This window comes from Arvicanthis niloticus, chromosome 9 (assembly GCF_011762505.2).
Source record: "Arvicanthis niloticus isolate mArvNil1 chromosome 9, mArvNil1.pat.X, whole genome shotgun sequence".
In the NCBI taxonomy this organism is placed as follows: domain Eukaryota; kingdom Metazoa; phylum Chordata; class Mammalia; order Rodentia; family Muridae; genus Arvicanthis; species Arvicanthis niloticus.
In genome coordinates this window covers 25,906,229-25,924,263 of record NC_047666.1, presented here as the reverse complement: position 1 = coordinate 25,924,263, position 18,035 = coordinate 25,906,229, and the positions used below count along the sequence as shown (strand labels likewise).

At 44.3% G+C, this 18,035-nt stretch overlaps 1 protein-coding gene across 1 annotated transcript; it reads right to left on the bottom strand.

Annotated features, from left to right (window-relative positions):
• Positions 1 to 10,245: 10,245 nt before the first annotated feature.
• Snrpg (small nuclear ribonucleoprotein polypeptide G) lies at positions 10,246 to 17,819 on the bottom strand. Its single transcript, XM_034511196.2, has 4 exons — positions 17,671 to 17,819; positions 13,427 to 13,449; positions 12,628 to 12,752; positions 10,246 to 10,416 (listed from the first exon to the last, which is right to left on the bottom strand). The coding sequence occupies exons 1-4, from the start codon at positions 17,700 to 17,702 to the stop codon at positions 10,366 to 10,368; spliced, it is 231 nt and encodes a 76-aa protein (XP_034367087.1). The 5' UTR covers positions 17,703 to 17,819; the 3' UTR covers positions 10,246 to 10,365.
• Positions 17,820 to 18,035: the final 216 nt, after the last annotated feature.

Here is an 18,035-nt window from a genome sequence, read left to right as displayed (position 1 = left end):
AGCATCTGATGTATTTTTTTCCAGCATAATATTTTTACTGATTATTTAGGAATCCCACATCCCCGCTCTCCGAGGTCTGCCAACCCCAACCCTGTGACCTCCCCTCAAAAATGAAGGAGGAGAAGAGGAAGAGAAGGAGGAGGAGGAAGAAGAAGGAGAAGGGGAAGCACCACCATCACCACAACATAAGTTGAAGAAGAAGAGGAAGAGGAAGAAGAAGCAGCAGCACCCCCCGACCCCCACCGACAACCAAAACATAAAAAGTTAAAGAGCATGGTCACACTCCCAGTGGCCAGCCCCTTAAAAGACACCTGAGTCCTTCCCCACCTGCACCCAACCAGAAGCCATCAATTGTGCAAATTTACACTTCAGCATCTTTGTCACAGAAATCTCTTTGATGTTTTCCTGTCTAGGCTGTTACTTTTTAGGGACAGGGTGGGGGTAGGGATTGTCACAGAAGCTTTCTATGTCCTTCATACTCAACTGTGAGTCTGCAGTCATCGATGCAACTGCAGTAGTAGCTTCCTTGCCCTTTACAGTCGGCGGGAACACAGATCATGGACTTCCACATGGTTTCTGTGGACAGCATGGACCCCAGACATCCACATGGTCCCCAGCATCTGCATGTGTCATGGACCTCAGCCTGGTCTCTGGCAAAACAGTCCACAAACGTCAACTCCACCCTCTGCTGCAGCACTCCTGCACCCCCCTCCTACCCTGCCCCAGACACCATCATAGCCTTCAGTGGTAGCACACACTACAGACATACAAATGGCCTCTAGTGGTAACACAGACCTTGGACATCAACATGGCCTGCATCTGATGTATTTTAATGTGAACCCCAGTGCTTGGCCTCATGGTGAAGACCTTGCCTTGAGTTTGGGTGACTTCTCTGGGCTTACCCAAGCTACCCATGCTCTGCTGATTGCAGGAACTTCTTCCTGTGGAGACCAGATCTTCTTCTTTATAGGTGTATAGGTGCATCTCTCTCTCTCTCTCTCTCTCTCTCTCTCTCTCTCTCTCTCTCTCTCTCTCTCTCTCTCTGTGTGTGTGTGTGTGTGTATTCCACATCTTCTCTGCCCACATACTCACTGATGGACACCTGGCGTTCTGTGACTTCACTGTTGAGGATAGCACTATAATAATCATGGATGTGTGAGTATATCTGTGTCCTTTGGATACATACCTAGAAATGGCATAGCCAATGACTGGTCCATTTCTGAGTTGTTGGTTTTCTCAGTTTTTTTTTTTTTAATTGTCATTTTTTATTATTGGTATTATTTAAACAGAGCCTCACATGTAGCCTTGATTGGTCTAGCAGTTGCTATGTAGACCAGGCTAGTCTTAAACTCACAGAGATATGCCTACTTCTAACTCTGGAGTGCTGAGATTAAAAGTGTGTGCCACCATGCTGGCAACTATACTTTAAAACACAGAGCCACTGGTCTGCTGGATAACTCTGGAAAGTCCTCCCACAGAACCAGAGGGTTGATAGGCAAGTACTTTGCCAAGCAAATGGAGCCTGAGCCTGAGCAGTAGCGATCCCCCCAGCCCCCAATAGGCTTCCCTGGTACTAAGTGGAGACTCCCCGATCCCACCCTACCCTTGTAGAAGCAACTTCCTTGGCACTACAAGCCCTGGCACCAAGGAAGAACAATTCCATTTTGTTCTTTTTCATCCATCCATCCATCCATCACTTATTTATGTATTAGTTTTCTGAGACAGGGTTTCTGTGTGTGTAGTTCTGGCTGTCCAGGAACGTGATCTGTAGACCAGGCTGGCCTCAAAGCACAGAGATCCTCCTGCCTCTGCCTCCCAAGTGCTGGGTTAAAAGTGTGCACCACTACCATGTCGCTCTTCTTTTCCCTTTATTTAGCTGCAAGACAACTGTCACCCCAAAGCCTCTTCTAACTGGAAGTAAATTTTCTTTTCCTGTTTCTCACCAGTTCTTCTGCCTGTTTTCCTCTGGTTAAGACTGCTGAGAAGTGCACACTGGGCTTTCTGGAAATGCTGTTTCTGGAACTCCAGTGTTAAAACTGGGAAGGCCAGCCCTGAGGTGAGTGCCATGCCCACAAAGCTGAGGCAGAGTATCCTGCACTGAAAGAGGGTAAGGCCTTCCCACACAGATATTAACCTGTTTCAGGGGGTTCTTTTTTATCCTTGTGCTGGGGCTGGCCCTGGCAGCTTTTTGCCACTATCTGGAGAAGCACAAAAACATTTCTTATGAGTTCACAGCGCTTTAAATCAATGCCACTGGCACATCCAGCACTGCTAGGAAACCCTGCCTGCTCTTTTTGTTGTTGTTGTTGTCCTGGGGGACTGAACCAGGTTGAAAGCTATACAGCCAGCTTATCCTCTTTTCTTTTTTGTTTGAATTCTTTGGGCTTTTTGAGCCTCAGGACATTTTTAAAAATATGTTTTGCATTTCTACTTATGCGTATGTGTGTGTTGTAGAATCTTTTTGAAACAAGCACTCCAAGACCAATGACAGTGGAAGAGGAGTGGTCCAAAGAAAGCCAGGCTAGCTCCTAAAAGGGCTCTGTCCCAGATCCAGCTTCTATTCTCATTTTATACTCTAAACCCACTAGACAGGTGAACAAGCAACTGAGATGTTACAGAAGTGTACTTGGCTGTCTTTTGTTTTTGAAGGGATATGTTATAGTCGACAGTGTAAGTTTATGTGGTCAGATTGTTAAGGACAATGTGTTAGTCAGGGTCCTCTAGAGTCGTGGAACTTACGGGCTTTTGCTATATAGTAAGGGAAATGACTGGAATGACTTACAGTCTGCAGTCCCAACTATCCCAACAATGGACAGCTGTGATTGGGAAGGCCAAGTTTTCTGTATAAACTGGAATCCTGAAGAATTAGGCTCCAACAGATGTGCTGGCAAGTAAGTGCAAGCAGGTGAAGAAGAAAGCCTTCCTTCTTCCAATGTCCTCATGTAGGCCTCCAGCAGAAGGTATGGCCCAGATTAAAGGTGTGTACACAATGCCTGGACCTAAACTGTTCTTTACTTGGAACTTGCTCTGTCCCAGGCTGGCCTTGAACTCAGAAATCTACCTGCCTCTGCTTCCCAAGTGCTGGGATTAAAGGCGTGTGCCACCACTGCCTGGCCATATTTTTTTTCTTTTTCTTTTTAAAATTTTATTTATTTATTCTATGTATGTGAGTACACTGTTGCTGTCTTCAGACACACCAGAAGAGGACATTGGATCCCATTACAGATGGTTGTGAGCCACCATGTGGTTGCTGGGAATTGAACTCAGGACCTCTGGAAGAGCAGTCAGTGCTCTTAACCTCTGAGCCAACTCTCCAGCCCCATATTTTTTCTAAAGAGAAAAAATATGAACATTTCAGACTTTTTGATGCTGGGTCAAGAGATATAAGATATACATAGGCACCAGGGAGGTTGGAGAGCCCTTCTGTAATTTGTAACTATGTAGAATAGTAAGTCTAAACCATCAGGAAGGCTCCTGTAGGAAATCTTATCTAACTGCTCTACCAACAGCTATGTACCCATGGCTCGAGTAAAGTTCTTGCTTGTACACAGCATGGCCTGTGTGGTAAATTAAGGAAAAGAACAGCCTTCAAATGTGTATAGAGGGCAAAAAAGGCTTTGTGCACACAGCTAAGCACTGGAGAAGTCAGGAAGTTAAACACTCACTTATCTCTTCAGTAGAATGAGGTGCTTAGCTTTTTTCCCAGAATGCTGGGGGAAAATGTATTTTGCAACCTGGTAATCATTTGCTACCTGTTGAATGAGACCCTGCCCATATCTTCTAGAATTTAAGTTTTACTTATCTCAGACCCTTTCCCTTTAAAACTCTCAGCATTAATTTTGGGCCATAAAACGCATCCTTGTGAGAAATGTCATTTGTACAACAGCCTAAGTGACTTCTATGTTATCTTAAGGCCAGGCCAGGCTAATCCTGACACCTATAGGCACTATATGTTGGCTATTTTATTGGGTGCTTATATCAACCATCCTTCCAACCCTTATTCCACCCTAATCCCTTCCAACACCCCAACACTAGGTAGGAGCAAAAGAAGGTTAGATGGGAAAGGGGACATAAAGCTCTGTAGACTACTTCCTGATGATTAAGGACATTAGGTTCCTTGGGACAAGTCCAAACTTCATCTTCAAAATATTCAGAAATCCAGCAATAGCAAACCAGAAATCCAGCAAATGCAACAGCAGGAACCAGCAGGAACCAGCAGGAACCAGCAGGAACCAGCAGGAACCAGCAGGAACCAGTAGGAACCAGCAGGAACCAGCAGGAACCAGCAGGAGCCAGCAGGAGCCAGCAGGAGCCAGCAGCAGCAGAGAGGCCAGCAGCAAGAGAAAGAGTAGCCACCACAGGTTCTATTGGGGCTCTCCCATTTATACCCTCTCCAGAGTCCCCAGAATTAAACTAACTGCAGCTGACAAAAATTACACCCCTGCTAGTGAATTAGGCGAATCACAATCACCTGCTGTGAAGCAGCCTCATCCTACACCTGAACTAAAACAAAAACATAGTCATGTAACTGGGTTTTTAAAGAAACCAAAATTCCCACTACAATTATGTTTACCTCCCTAGACCCTAAATCTTGGGCATTGTCGCTGAGTCAACAATACAATACCCATTCTTGAGAAAGCGGCCAGATGTACTTTGTAAAGAATCTCAGTGTAAACATCTCTTAAAATTGTTGTGCACTTGGGACTGAGTTCACTGTTATCAGAAAACTTTTCCCCCCACTATTATGCTGTGCTTAAATATGGCTAGAGTGAAATGTTCTCAGTCAGACTCTAGAAGTCCTAGCCCAGCACTAGTTACCAAAATTGGGCTGAGGCAGGTTTCATTCTTACCTCAAACAATAAGGCAGGTTCTTTCCTGCCTGTTGTAAAGCTTGTAGCAACCCTCCCCCAATAGGTCATTGAAATTCCAACCTAGTTTACAGCTAGAAAAATGTCTCCAATGAACAAAAAATAGGCCAAAATACCATATGCTCAACATTTTTCTCTTCCCATATGATAACAATCCCATATAGCTAGGTTATGTTGTTGGAGACAGGATCCACAGGGAATGTCCTAGTGCCTTTGTCCTTAGTTGTGTCTGCCCCATTGGCCTCCTCTCTCACTATAGCAACAAGCAGCTTTAGCTGAGCATACAGTAGCTGCCTGCAATCAAGGCTTGTCAGAGCCACTGTGCTGTTCTAGAAGAAGCTAACACCATGTGCACACTCTTATCTCCACAACTTTTATCTCAGGCTTTTACCTAGATCATAAACACATGTTCCAAAGCCTTTGATTGGGATGACTGAAGGCTCAGAGTCAGCTGCCTGAAGTGCACATCTCTTGTGTTTGTGAGGCGTCAGTCAGTCTTGAGTTAGAGGACCATCTGATGGACAGCATCCTCACTACTCTTCTCAGGAGGAACTGGCATATATGGGGTGGCTGTTCTCTTCAGAACCACTCCCCGCTTGTGTCAGACACAAGCAGTCACACAGCTACTTCCTGGGTGTCACTGTTCTTACACTGTGCATGGAGTGCATGGGGACCTTGCTCAGTTTGAACCAGGACCTTATGCAGGCCATGCTTGTACTCTGAACTGCATCCTAGTCCTGGTATAGAACAATCAGAACATAGGAACGAAATGGTGGGAGGAGGGGAAGAAGGCTAGCACAAAGGCCTCTTATAGGACATAAAGCCACAGAAGAGATCTACTTCTAGATCTGGATTGGTGAGTTATAAATTTTATGAGATGCCAACTCATTGTTACTCAGCCTCCTGAGTGCTGGGGTTACCAGCACTTGCCACCTTACCAGTTACATTTTTTTTTTTTAAACCTGTGAACAGGAACCATAACCCTTATCATAGAGGCTAGCTACTGTCATTATGGTGCTCAGATACTGAGGGCTGGGATTATAGGTGTGTACCACTATGCCTGACTGAAAGAATGTGTGGCATAAACGTCTGATCTGAAATAATTTAAAATATTATCACACGGAGAGCTGGAGAGACGGATCAGTAGTTAAGAACACTGGTTGCTCTTTCAGAGGACCTGGTTTTAATTTCTAGCACCCACATGGTGGCTCACAACCATTTCTAAGTCCAGTTCTAGTGAGTCTAATGTTCTTTTCTGAACCCCATGGGCACCAGGCCCTCATGTGGCGCAGACACAGATGTAGACAAAATATCCCACATAAAGTAAGTGACTCTAAAGATAAAACTAGATCTACAAATTCTTAAGCTTGGGCATGAGAGATAAAGTGACCTCTTTTTGACTATTCTATTTGTATGATGATATTTTTCCAAAATATCCCAAGTTATTTTTAGACTCAAACCATAACAGTCCCAAACAAGACATGACTACCACCTTGTGGACATGAAGCAGACATCGTGTGCTTACAGAGTCTTGAGAATCTGAATTCATTATATAACCAAGAATGACTTTGAAAGTCTCTTCTTGCCTCCACCTCCTTCCTACGTGCTGTACAAAGGATGGAACCAAGGGTTTTGTGTCTGCTAGGCAAGTATACTCCACATTAGTGCGTTTCCAACCTGACACTTTTCCTGTAAGAGTTCATGGCATTTTTCCTCCCAAGGCGTTTTTTTAAAAATAAGGTCTTTTTCCTTTCCCTTATGTGTGTGTGTTTTTGATTGGGTCTCACTGGCTGGCCTGAAACTCACAAGCATCAATCCACCTTTGCCTCCCGATGCTAAGTGTTAATTTGGCAGGCTGTGGAACTTTGGGACTTGGGGTTGAGCTGGTAGGTCTGGGCGTAAGCCTTTAAAGGATCTATCACATAGTGTTCTCTGATTCCTATCTGCTGTGATATAAATCCTTGTCTTCTGCCTATATGCTCTCATTACACATGATGCAAAGCCCAACAACTATGGACTGAAATCCTCTGAGTTGAGGCAAGACAAATCTTTCCTTAACTTGCTTCTGCCATACTGTCAGTGATACAAAAGTAGTTAATACGGGGATCAAGAGACTTGAGTTGGGACATGATGGCATTCAGTTTTAATCTCAGCACTTGGGAGGCAAAGGCAGAGAGAGTTCCAGGCCAGCCTGGTCTACAGAGTGAGTTCAAGGACAGCCAGAACTATACAAACCATCTTGAAAAATCAGAGAGGGTATGTGTGAGGTGGGGTGAGGCGGGAGACAGAGAGACAGAGAGACAGAGACTGAGACTAGCCAAAGGGTGGAGTCTCCATGTCGACCAACAAAGTCAGCTAAAACAAAGCCTCAGTTGTTGGGAGCCAACTCCTAGCAGAAAGCGGCTATCATCTTTGCAGCCATCTCAGACCATATACCCTGACAAGAGACTTGTTTTCAACAGCCTACAACAGCTGAGCACACTCTGATAAATATCTTGTTTTGCTGTTTAGTGGCCCCAGCTGCAAGGTGCATGTAGTAAAGTGTCTTCAGCTGTGTTCCCCTGCTTGTCCACGACTGCAAGGCATGTGGTGAAGTGTATGTATATATACCCAGGATTTTCCTTTTAGTAAATGAGACTTGGTCACACACTTTATTCTTTGTGTCTCTTCCCCTTCATCCCCACTCTCTCTCTTGCTAGACCCTGACCTGCAGACCGGAGCAGCAGCTCAGGCCGGGACACTCAGTAGTGACCCTCCAGTATCTAAACTGACTTTTCTTGAAAAAGTTTTTGTAGAATTTTTGTGCATGTGCACTTTGCTTGCACGAATTTCTGTGTAACAGGTGCAAGCCTGGTGCCTGTGGAGGTCAGAAAATGTTATCTGACTCCCTGGAACTGGAGCTAAGCACGATTGTGAACCACCATGTGTACCCTAAGAACTGAATCTGGATTTCTGGAAGAATAACAAGGGCTCCTAACCACTCCTAGGCCTCTTTCATCACCTGTATGTTCAAGAGCAAAGGCAGGGAGACCCTACATGAGATATAAAGGACAAGACCGTTCTTATTGAAGGAAAACTCAGTTATCTCACCAGGAACGCTCTTGTCTGATCTAGTTACTATACTCACTAGGACTTACTACAGATGGAACCCACTAATTGCATAACTATCTTAGGGCCAGGATTACCCCCGACAATAGGGTAGGCAACCCAGATACTAGCTATGTAAGAACCACCCTCAATAAAAAAATCTGCCCAGGGTTCAGGGCTTTCAAAATGGTGGACTACATCCTTTTCAAAACTGGCAATACACCAGATAGCTGAGGCCATGGGAAAGTACACGCTGGTTCTGGATGACATTTTCTCCAGCTAGACAGAATCACATCCCTCAAGCAAGGAAAAATTCTCTGAATGGCTTGAGTTTACATAATAAAGACACCACCAGGCAAAGCCTCTATTCCCTGGTTACTCAAAACTCTAGGCTGGATGGAACTAGGAAGGCTGATCGATCTTAAGCTACCATGATGAAATCCATTGCTGTCTTTGTAGGTCAGCCTGAGCTTACTCTAGTCCATTTGTAGATGGATACAGCCATTACTGAAGCTCACCTAGGCTGCTCTAGGAATGCTGCATCCATCTGTGAGAGAAATCTTCTATTTGGCTCAGGAATGTGAAACACTTTCTCAGTACCTGGTGGGGACTACCTCTTTTCTTCTTCAAAGCAGAACCCTGCAATATTTAGTCAAGGCAAGGGAGCCAAGAACAAGTCAAAGTCAATCACAGGAGGGACCTGGGGCTGACTTCACAAGTCTGGCTACACAGAATGGCTGTCTTAAAAGGCTGTACTAAAAGAAGACGAAATGATTCTCAGAATTGTCTGAATAATGGGCTGGACTGCCCCCAGATGTGTGATACAACTGTCACTGTTTCCCAGCAGCTTCATCCCTGGAATGACCAGAGCTAGAATGCAGCCTCCAGTTTGTGGTCAGTCCTGAGCTGGGTGGCCACCGAAGAACAGCACCCTCACGCTCTTCTCATGAGGAACTGCTATTCATGGGAAGGCGGTTCTCTGAAGTCTTGTTTCTATTCTTCACAATTCCCATGCCACAAGCCAGGCATGGTGGCACACACAATTCCAGCACTCAGGAGGCAGAGGCAAGTTATCACTGAGTTTGAGTCTAGCCTGGTCTACATAGCAAGTTCCAGGATAGTCAGAGCTATCCTGACCTCAAAACCAAAACCCCAAGATTAAAAACAAAATGCCTGATTACTCCCCCATTCCATGGTAAGTCGGACACAAGCAGCCCCACATTATTTCCTGTGTTACTGTTTTTGCACTAAGCTTGGGGTTATTTTACTAGGCACGTGGTGAGTCACCGTTGGGGGTTTGAACCCAAGGCCTTCAGCTTCTTGAGCACACCACCACTGGGAAACACCCCAGTCCTGGTAAAAGTACATTTGCAATGTAGAATTCTAATCTGCAATACTTCAAGACCTGTAACTCAAGTAACTTGCAGTCAAAATGCAAGCATAATAAAACACTACATAGGTTAGCCAGATTGCCTCACTGGTAAAGATGCTTGGTGCCAAGCCTGATGCACTGAGTTCCATCCCTAGAATTTCTATGGTGGAACAGAAAGCTGACTGCTGCCAAGCTGTCTTCTGACCTCCATACATGCAGAGATATATTATACACTTCTTGTTTATTATAAACCTCTTTAGGTTTGGATCTGTGGTGGCCCCCATAAGTACATTGTGGATTTGAATTTGGTTTCCAGTTGGTGGAACCCTTTGGGAAGGGTTAGGAAGTGTGGCCTTGTTGGAGGTGTGTCACTAGAGGTGGGCTTTGAGAGTTCAAAAGCCCAGGGCATTTCCAGTTAGATCTCTGCCAACAGATAGAAGCTTCTGGCAAGTTCTCCAGCACCGTGCCTCCCTGCTGCCATGCTTCTTGCATGGTCATAGACCCATCCTATAAACGATAAGGCCCCCAAAGGTTTTTTCTTTTTAAAAAATTCTTCTGTAAATGGACTTGGTCATGGTGTCTCTTTACAGAAATAGAAAAGCAAGAGGCATATCCCATCCCAAGACAGCTCATGACATACAAATAAATATTCTAAAACTGGACCCCCCTGTCCCAAGAATTCCACATCAGGGATTAACTCAAGTTTGACATCATAGGAGGTCAAAGGCACTAAAACTAATGTTTAACAGCCACATGTTTGTAGCTCATCTCCTCAGTGTTACAGATTTCTTGTCTCTTTTCACACCAAGCAAGAAGCTTCCACTTGAATGCATAAAACTCCCTGGAACAGTTCGGCCAAGAGCACTGGTGAGAAAGAGTATTTGCTCAACTTCTACATCCACAACACCAGAAACGCACTTCTAAGTATCACAAAGTTTATTTAGCAAAAAGTTTCATATGAAAATGTACATGACCTAACTCTACATCACAATCAAACAGGTCCTTGGGGAGGGATGTGGACACACTGCTGGACACTGGTCAGACTCTTTCCAAGGCTTCTAACATGATGATGCTGTTTCCTCGGATGACCTAGAGAAAGAAGTCAGTTGAAAAATAACTCATTTAAAAGACAAATCATAATTTTCCAACATGAAAGGACCCTTTTCTCAAGAAGCCACAAGGACCAAGTTAATCTTTAAATCAAGACATGAGTGGGGCTTGGTGGCACATGCCTTTAATTCTAGTAACTCAAAGGCAGAAGGATCTCTGTGAGTTCCAGGCCAGCCAGGACTGCATAAGGAAATCCCATTTTAAGGAAAAAGAAAAAGGAAGCCTCCTAGGCTTATTAGAAGAGACTGGTGTGAAGACAGAAAAGTAATGATTAACTTTATAAGATGCCAAGTCACTGTGACCTAGCTTTTGGGAACCAGGGTTGCTGGTATGTGCTCTCTGCCAGCAGTTTCTTCATCTTTACACAGGGATTATAAATCTACTACAGAGAATAGCCATTATTATTATTCTCAGATTCTGAGAGGCTGCATTGCAGATGTGTATCACCATACTTAACTCTGAAATAAGTAATACCATAAACTTTTGATTTGAAATGATGAGGTAGGCAGAGCTTTCTGAGTTCCAGGCCAGCCTGGTCTATAGAGTGTCTTCCAGGACAGCTGGGGCTACAACAGAGACCTCTGTCTTGAGAAAACACACATATACATGAGTAAAATAATAAAGGTCTACCTTAACCAAACCAAAAGGTCCAAGGTGTTGGGCACTCAGCTCAGGGACAAAAATGAAGTCTTTACATTAATCCTGTCAATAAATCTGTTCTCACCATTTTATGAAGATTATAGCACATAAGACATGCATGTCTTGTAAGGCAAACAATTTAAAATGTGGTTCTTATTGCAGAATGATGAAACCTTCCTTTCCTACAACTGTTGCTTAATGGCTGTGGGAAAGAAAGTCTAATACGAAAGCTCAGCTGCTGGGCTGCAGAGATGGCTCAGCAGGTAAGAGCACTGATTTACTTCCAGAGGTAATAAGTTCAACTCCCAGCAACCACATGGTGGGATCTGATGCCCTCTTCTGGTGTGTCTGAAGACAGCTACAATGTACTCATATAATTAAAACAAACAAACAAACAAACAACAACAACAAAAAAACAAGCTCAGCTGCATAGGACTGTACTAGCTCTTGAAAAGCCTGAAGAAGAAGTGCCCTGAGTTGCAGGTTATATTGCCTGACCCTACCTCAGACAAAGCTTTGTTTTTCCTTCTGGTTTACCTTATTTTCTGTCACGAATGGCTGTCATTATGTTTAGCACCTATGCCAAGAATGCAAAGTAGTGCCTTGTGTGAGGCAAGCATAATAACACCAAGCTACATTCCCAGTCCCAAAACCTGTACTCTTTTTTTCTGATTTATTTCTATATATGGACAATTTGCCTGCATGCATTTATATGCACCATACATGTGCCTGGTGCCAAAGGAGGTCAGAGGAGGGCACTGGATCCCTGGAACTGGGCTTTGGGATGGTTATGAGCTGCAGCGTGGATGCTAGGAATCAAACTCCAGACTTCTGCAAGAGCAGAAAGTACTCTTAATCACTGAGCCAGGGCCTGGAGAGATGGCTCAGTGATTAATAGCACTGGCTTTATCTATACCTCCAGTTCCAGAGGATCTAACAGTCTTCTGGATCCCACAAGCACTAGGCACAGACACAAGTGCAGGCAAAATACCCATACATATAAACAGCTGAGCCATTTTCTCCAGCTCTTGAAACCCATATCTTAACAAGACATTCTGGGACATCATAAGCATGTTAGAAAATTTTTATTGTAGTCAAAGTCGGATATGCATGCTGTGCCCCCCCCCCCACCCCCGACAGTGTTTCTCTGTGTAGAACTCACTACTGTCCTAGAACTCACTCTGTAGACCAGGCTGGCCTCGAACTCAGAAATCCGCCTGCCTCTACCTCCCAAGTGCTGGGATTAAAGGTGTGCACCACCACTGCTCGGTTGTGCCCTTCTCTTATAGGACAAAAATGAGTTTCCAACAGCTAGCTGTTTCAAGACCTATGCTGAGAAGGTTCTGCAGAGGTGAGATTTTATCTATAGGTACCTGGAATATTACCACAACTGAATGTGTCCATAGGTAAAAGAAAAGAGGAGATGCAAATGTCCAGTCTTGTCTTTTATTTACCTTTCATCAGTAACTAACTTGGTTCTAATCTGAGACTTTGATACGAGGAACGTGAAGGAGAGAAAGGAGAAGACTCCAAAGACGCCGCCTCACTCACCACCATGCCGATGTTGTTCTGCTGCCCACTGGTTGCCATCTCCACACACTCATCAATCACAAGGTTCATAAACGGATCAAAGCCCCGAAGTATTCCTTGGACATGCCTGCCACCGTTTAACTTTACTATAAGAGAAAGAGACGTTTCAATAAACCGCCAATAAAGTTCAACCATCCATCATGTAGATCAGGTGGGATGCCTAACTCCGGGCCAACTCTATCCTAACAGTCTAGCTCTTGTCTGCCTACATCTTAGCCTGAAGACATTATCTGTGGGTCTCATGGCTGTAATCCCAGCACTTGACAACAATGGAGGAAGACTGATTCAAGAGGACCGCGAGACCAGATAGGGCCACATATCCAGATCCTGTCCTCAATGACCGGCCCCCAAATAAAACCGACTCAACATTTACATGTAAATGTATCTGTAAGTAAATTTATAAGTAAAGTAGTATCTTTATACAAATGAACCAAAGTTACAAGTAACAGAGTTCAAGGTTAAGAGCTGTTGTGTGGTAGAGAGAGACCCTAAAACCCCGGAGACGTGTGTTTTATTCTTCAATGACATGGGTCAGGAGGTTTCCAGTTAAACCTACACATCCACAAGAAACATCAAGTGCTGCTTTGCCCAACTCCTCGGTAACTTATTTAAAGGAAAAGGGGCTGATAAAGTTATCTGCCTGATTAGCGGAGAAGAATTAGATGTTTTATGTACTAAATTTCTCCAACACATTTCTAAAGATTATATGTTGCTAAGACAACAAAAAGAAACCAAGTAGTTGAAGTGGTAGCAAACTTACACGATAACTTCTTGTCCATAAACCTGAAAAAGCAAGAATAAAAATTAGGACTTACTTTAAAAATGCTAAGCACAAACAAGCCCAGCATCAGCTGCACTGAGCTAGCCTGCTCAGGAGGGAGGGGTGTTAGAGGGTTCAGTGTGCCTCCAGAGGCCGAGAGCACCCTCCAGCACCCGTGTCAGGAACGCCTAGAACTTCAGCTCTTGGGTATCCCAGGCACCTACACTCAATATGCAAACACCCTCACACATGCACAAAATAAAATGTCTTTTTGAGACAGGGTTTTTCTATGTAGACCTTGCTCGCTGTCCTGGATCTCACAGTGCAGACCAGGCTAACCTTGAACTCTGCAGTGTGGGGAATTAAAGGTGTGTTACCAGGCAAAGTAAGTCTTTTTCCTTTTCTTAAATTGCTGAACTGTGGGCTGGTGAGTGGGTGAGAAGATTTGCTGCCACGCCTGAGTTTGATTCCTGGAACTCACTGTTGGAAGCAGAGAATGAATCCTTAATATGTCGTCTGACTTCCACACCTGGTATATATACACACATACACAAACCAATGTAAAAACAAACAAACAAAACCCTCCTTAGATTTGTACAACACATTTACAACAGTCAGGATCCTGTACTGTTTGTGTGTGAGTGTACGTGTACCAAGGCAGTTGTCATGGCGATTGTGACTTGTACAACAGAAACACATTTAAAACAGTAAGGATCCTGTATTGTCTGTGTGTGTGAGTGTATGTGTACCAGGGTAGCTGTCATGGCAATTGTGACTTGCCCAGTGCAGATGATGGGGACTGAATTCAGGGCCCTTAACTGCCAAGTTATCTTTCCAGCCCCAAATCCTGCATTGTTGACATGGGTTAGGGAATTTACACTAATGTAATTACAAAGATTTGGTTACGTGTGTGTGTGTGTGTGTGTGTGTGTGTGTGTGTGTGTGTGTGTGTGTTGTGGTGTGTGTGCTATTACAGAGGTATGCCAACATGCCTGACAAGAAAGTGCTTTATTTAAAACATTAAAACATTTAGGCTTTTAATGTTCAAGACAGATCTCAACATGTGTTAGTGAAAAAAGTCCATACTTTGAAACTTTAATTTGTAGCAAATATGCCGGGCAGTGGTGGCGCACGTCTTTAATCCCAGCACTTGGGAGGCAGAGGCAGGCAGATTTCTGAGTTCGAGGCCAGCCTGGTCTACAGAGTGAGTTCCAGGACAGCCAGGACTACACAGAGAAACCCTGTCTTGAAAAACAAAACAAAATTTGTATCAAATATGAAAATTTCATTACAGAAAGACATATAAGGTCATTTAAGACATGTAGTCAAGTCCCTTACAACTTTTTATTACTTGGAGTATCTGTGTGAATGTATGCTGTGTGTAGGCAGGCACTCTAAGAGGACAGAAGAGGGTGTTAGAACCCCTGAAAAAGCATTCATAGCCATCTCTCTAGTGCTCAAGTTTTTTAAAAAATAAAATTTGTGGGCTGGAGAGATGGCTCAGAGGTTGAGAGCACACTGACTGTTCTTCCAGAGGTCCTGAGTTCAACTCCCAGCAACCACATGGTGGCTCACAACCATCTATAATGGGATCTGATGCCTTCTTCTGGACTGCAGGCATATATGGCAGGCAGAACATAATAAATAAATGTTTTTAAAAAATTAGTTTTGTTTGTATGGTTCACCATGGTGCCAATACAGAAGTCAGAGGACAACTTCAAGGAGTTGGTTCTCTCCTTCAACCTTCTGGCCCCAGAGGTTGATTCAGGTCTTAGACATGGAGCAAGCTCATCGGCCTGTCAATCAGCTATCTTCCAAGCAACAGGCTAGAAAATAGGAAAATTCCCTTTCCTTTCTCACTTCCCCTTTCCCCTACTTTACTGACAACTGAACCTAGAGCCTCAAGTATTCTAGGCAAATACTCTACCACTCAGCTATATCCTCATCTCTCTTCTAGTTTTCAGTTTAAGACAGTGTTTCTTAGCCACCCTGGAGCTACTTGGAGATTTTTTTTGCCTCAGCTTCTCAAGTAGCAGATATTACAGGTCTATGCCAGCAGGCCGGGCTTCATTGAGTTTTAATGTATAGAACATCAGAATTTAAATATAAATTTAAGCCATAAGAGTCTGAAGGAAGGTGGAAATAGATTTATAAATAAAATTTATAAAACACTAAATTTTAATAGAGTCACATATTTGCATGCTTAGTCAGCAGCTGATGAACTGTTTGGGAAGGATTAGGAGGTGTGGCCTTGTTGGAGGAGGTGGCATTGGGGGTGGGCTTTGTGGTTTCAAAAGCCAGCCTAGTGTCTCTGCCCTGCCTGATGCTGAGGTTCAGGATGTTAAGCTCTCAACTACTGTCTACCTGCTTCTTTCATGATGCTCACGGACTCTCTAAAATGGTATGCAAGTCCTCAATTAAATGTTTTCTTTTATAAGAGTTGTCTTGGTCACGATGTCTCTTTATAGCAAGAGGACCGTAACTAAGACACTAACATTCAGAAAGTTGGTCTTAGTCATGTCTATACCATGTAAAATACAGCTGCTGGACTGCAGATAGAGGGGCTTCAAAACTGGGCTAGGAAGTCTGGATTTGACTTTGTGGTGATAAACTAGTACAGCAGAATTAATTAGTGGTTAAGACTTTCTGCAGCAACAAATTTTAGGAGGTGGGAGGAGCTCAACTCTGAAACCACGAGACAGGGGCCAGAAATGATTAAGAACCACCGAGTTAGGCTAAACTAGGAGTGAATAGCTGTAAAGGAAGAAGGTGTTTATGAGAATAAAGGATGCAGATCTAACAGAATTTCAAGTTTTATAAAATGTAGGGATGAGAAAAAGGCATCAACTAAGGGAACAGAGGGTGAAGCTCAGTGACAGAGTAGCTCACACAGGCCCTGCTCCAAACACAACACCACAAACACACCAACAAAAATATGAACACAATCACTAATTCCGGTCTCTGAGAGGCCCAAGTGTATCTGTTAAGAATCAGAGGACACTGAAGATTACAGGTAGGGAACAGTCCTTCTTTTCAAAACCAATGCCATTTTGCCAATTCCTACTGAATCCAGACCATATGACATGACTTCATTCATTAGCTCATCACCTAAACAAACAATGCTGGATTTCTTTTTAAAATGTCGGACTTATGGTTTAAAACTGCAGGGGTTTCACACAGGCTGCTCTGATTAAAAGGTGCACTCAAATACAAAATCAGCAAATGTGACCTTTTCCCTGCGTTGTCTCGACAGAACGTTACAGTAACAAACAGGCTATACACAAGACAGATCATTTGGCTACCAGAAATAGACCCAGCATTAATCTTGTACTCTGAGCAACCCAACGACTATGTGCTTATGTGACGGGTTCACGCCAGTCAGTAGTGTTTGAGACAAAAAAGTCTGCCTGACTTTACTGGGGACAGAATAAAATTCTTCAAAAACTAGCGCTCTACAATTAGAAAATGGGGATGTTCCTCCATGGATTTATTACCAGAGCAAGATAATACACAACATTTAAACTTAACTTGAATACAAGGACAGTGTATCAGAAACCTAGTTCTCGGGGCTGCAGATGGCTGGCTCAGCGCTTACTGCTTGTCCAGAGGACGCAAGTTCAGCTATCAGTACCCACGCCAGAGGGCTCACAACCTCCTACAAGTCTTGCTCCAGCGGATCCAATGCCCGCTCTGTCCTCCGCAGGAACTGCACCCACACACAATTAAACATGGCTGTGAGCATTAAAAAGGAAAGGAAATGAACTAAACCTGGCTCTCTCGATGAACGCAATAGAACGCGCACGTTCACTGAAACACAAAACGCTACCTCACCTTAAACTTTTTGTTTCGAGATAGGGTCTCTCTCTCTCTCTCTTTTTTTTTTTTTTGGCCTAGACCTGTCTGGAACTCGCAGTAATCTTCCTGCCTCAGCTTCTTGAGTACTGGCTCCATAGAGGCAAACACGCCCGGCTCCAAACGATTATTTTAAGCCTATGAGTTTTCGGTTCCTCACAACTATGCAACTCGACCGCTGCCCTAATCCTTAAGTAGGCAGCCACTGGCCGTCCGCTTAGGAGAGCCCAGCTTTGGAAAGGCATAATAGGCACGGGCAATGCGGTAACCATGCCGACCGGACCTCAGTGCCACTTCCGGCTTCCATGACTGCCGGGACCAGCGGCGGCAGCCCGGGCGAGATAGAAGGGTTTCCGCGGCCGAGGAGTCTCGACCGGGTCAACTCTACTCACTTCTTCAGTTCGGGAGGATGGGCTTTGCTCATGGCGACTCCTTAGCGGGCTCAGCACAACGGCGAAGGAGTGATCGGCCTCAGAAACGCGCGCAAGCCTGGTTTGGCGCTGATGTATGACGTCATCGCCACGCGAGCCAATCGCCTTCGGAGAACATTACCCTTCATCTCGCGATACTGATGGGGCATCCTGAACGTGCGGACAAGAGCCACGCTTCCGGTTGCGTCGTCAGTGACTGGCCAGGACGGAGAGGCGGTGCTCGTATAAGCTTCCTTTGTGTAAAATTGAAGTGGCAGGTCACTTTAAACACAAACAAACCCCTTTATTTATATTTTATGTATGAGTGCTCTACATGTATACCTGCA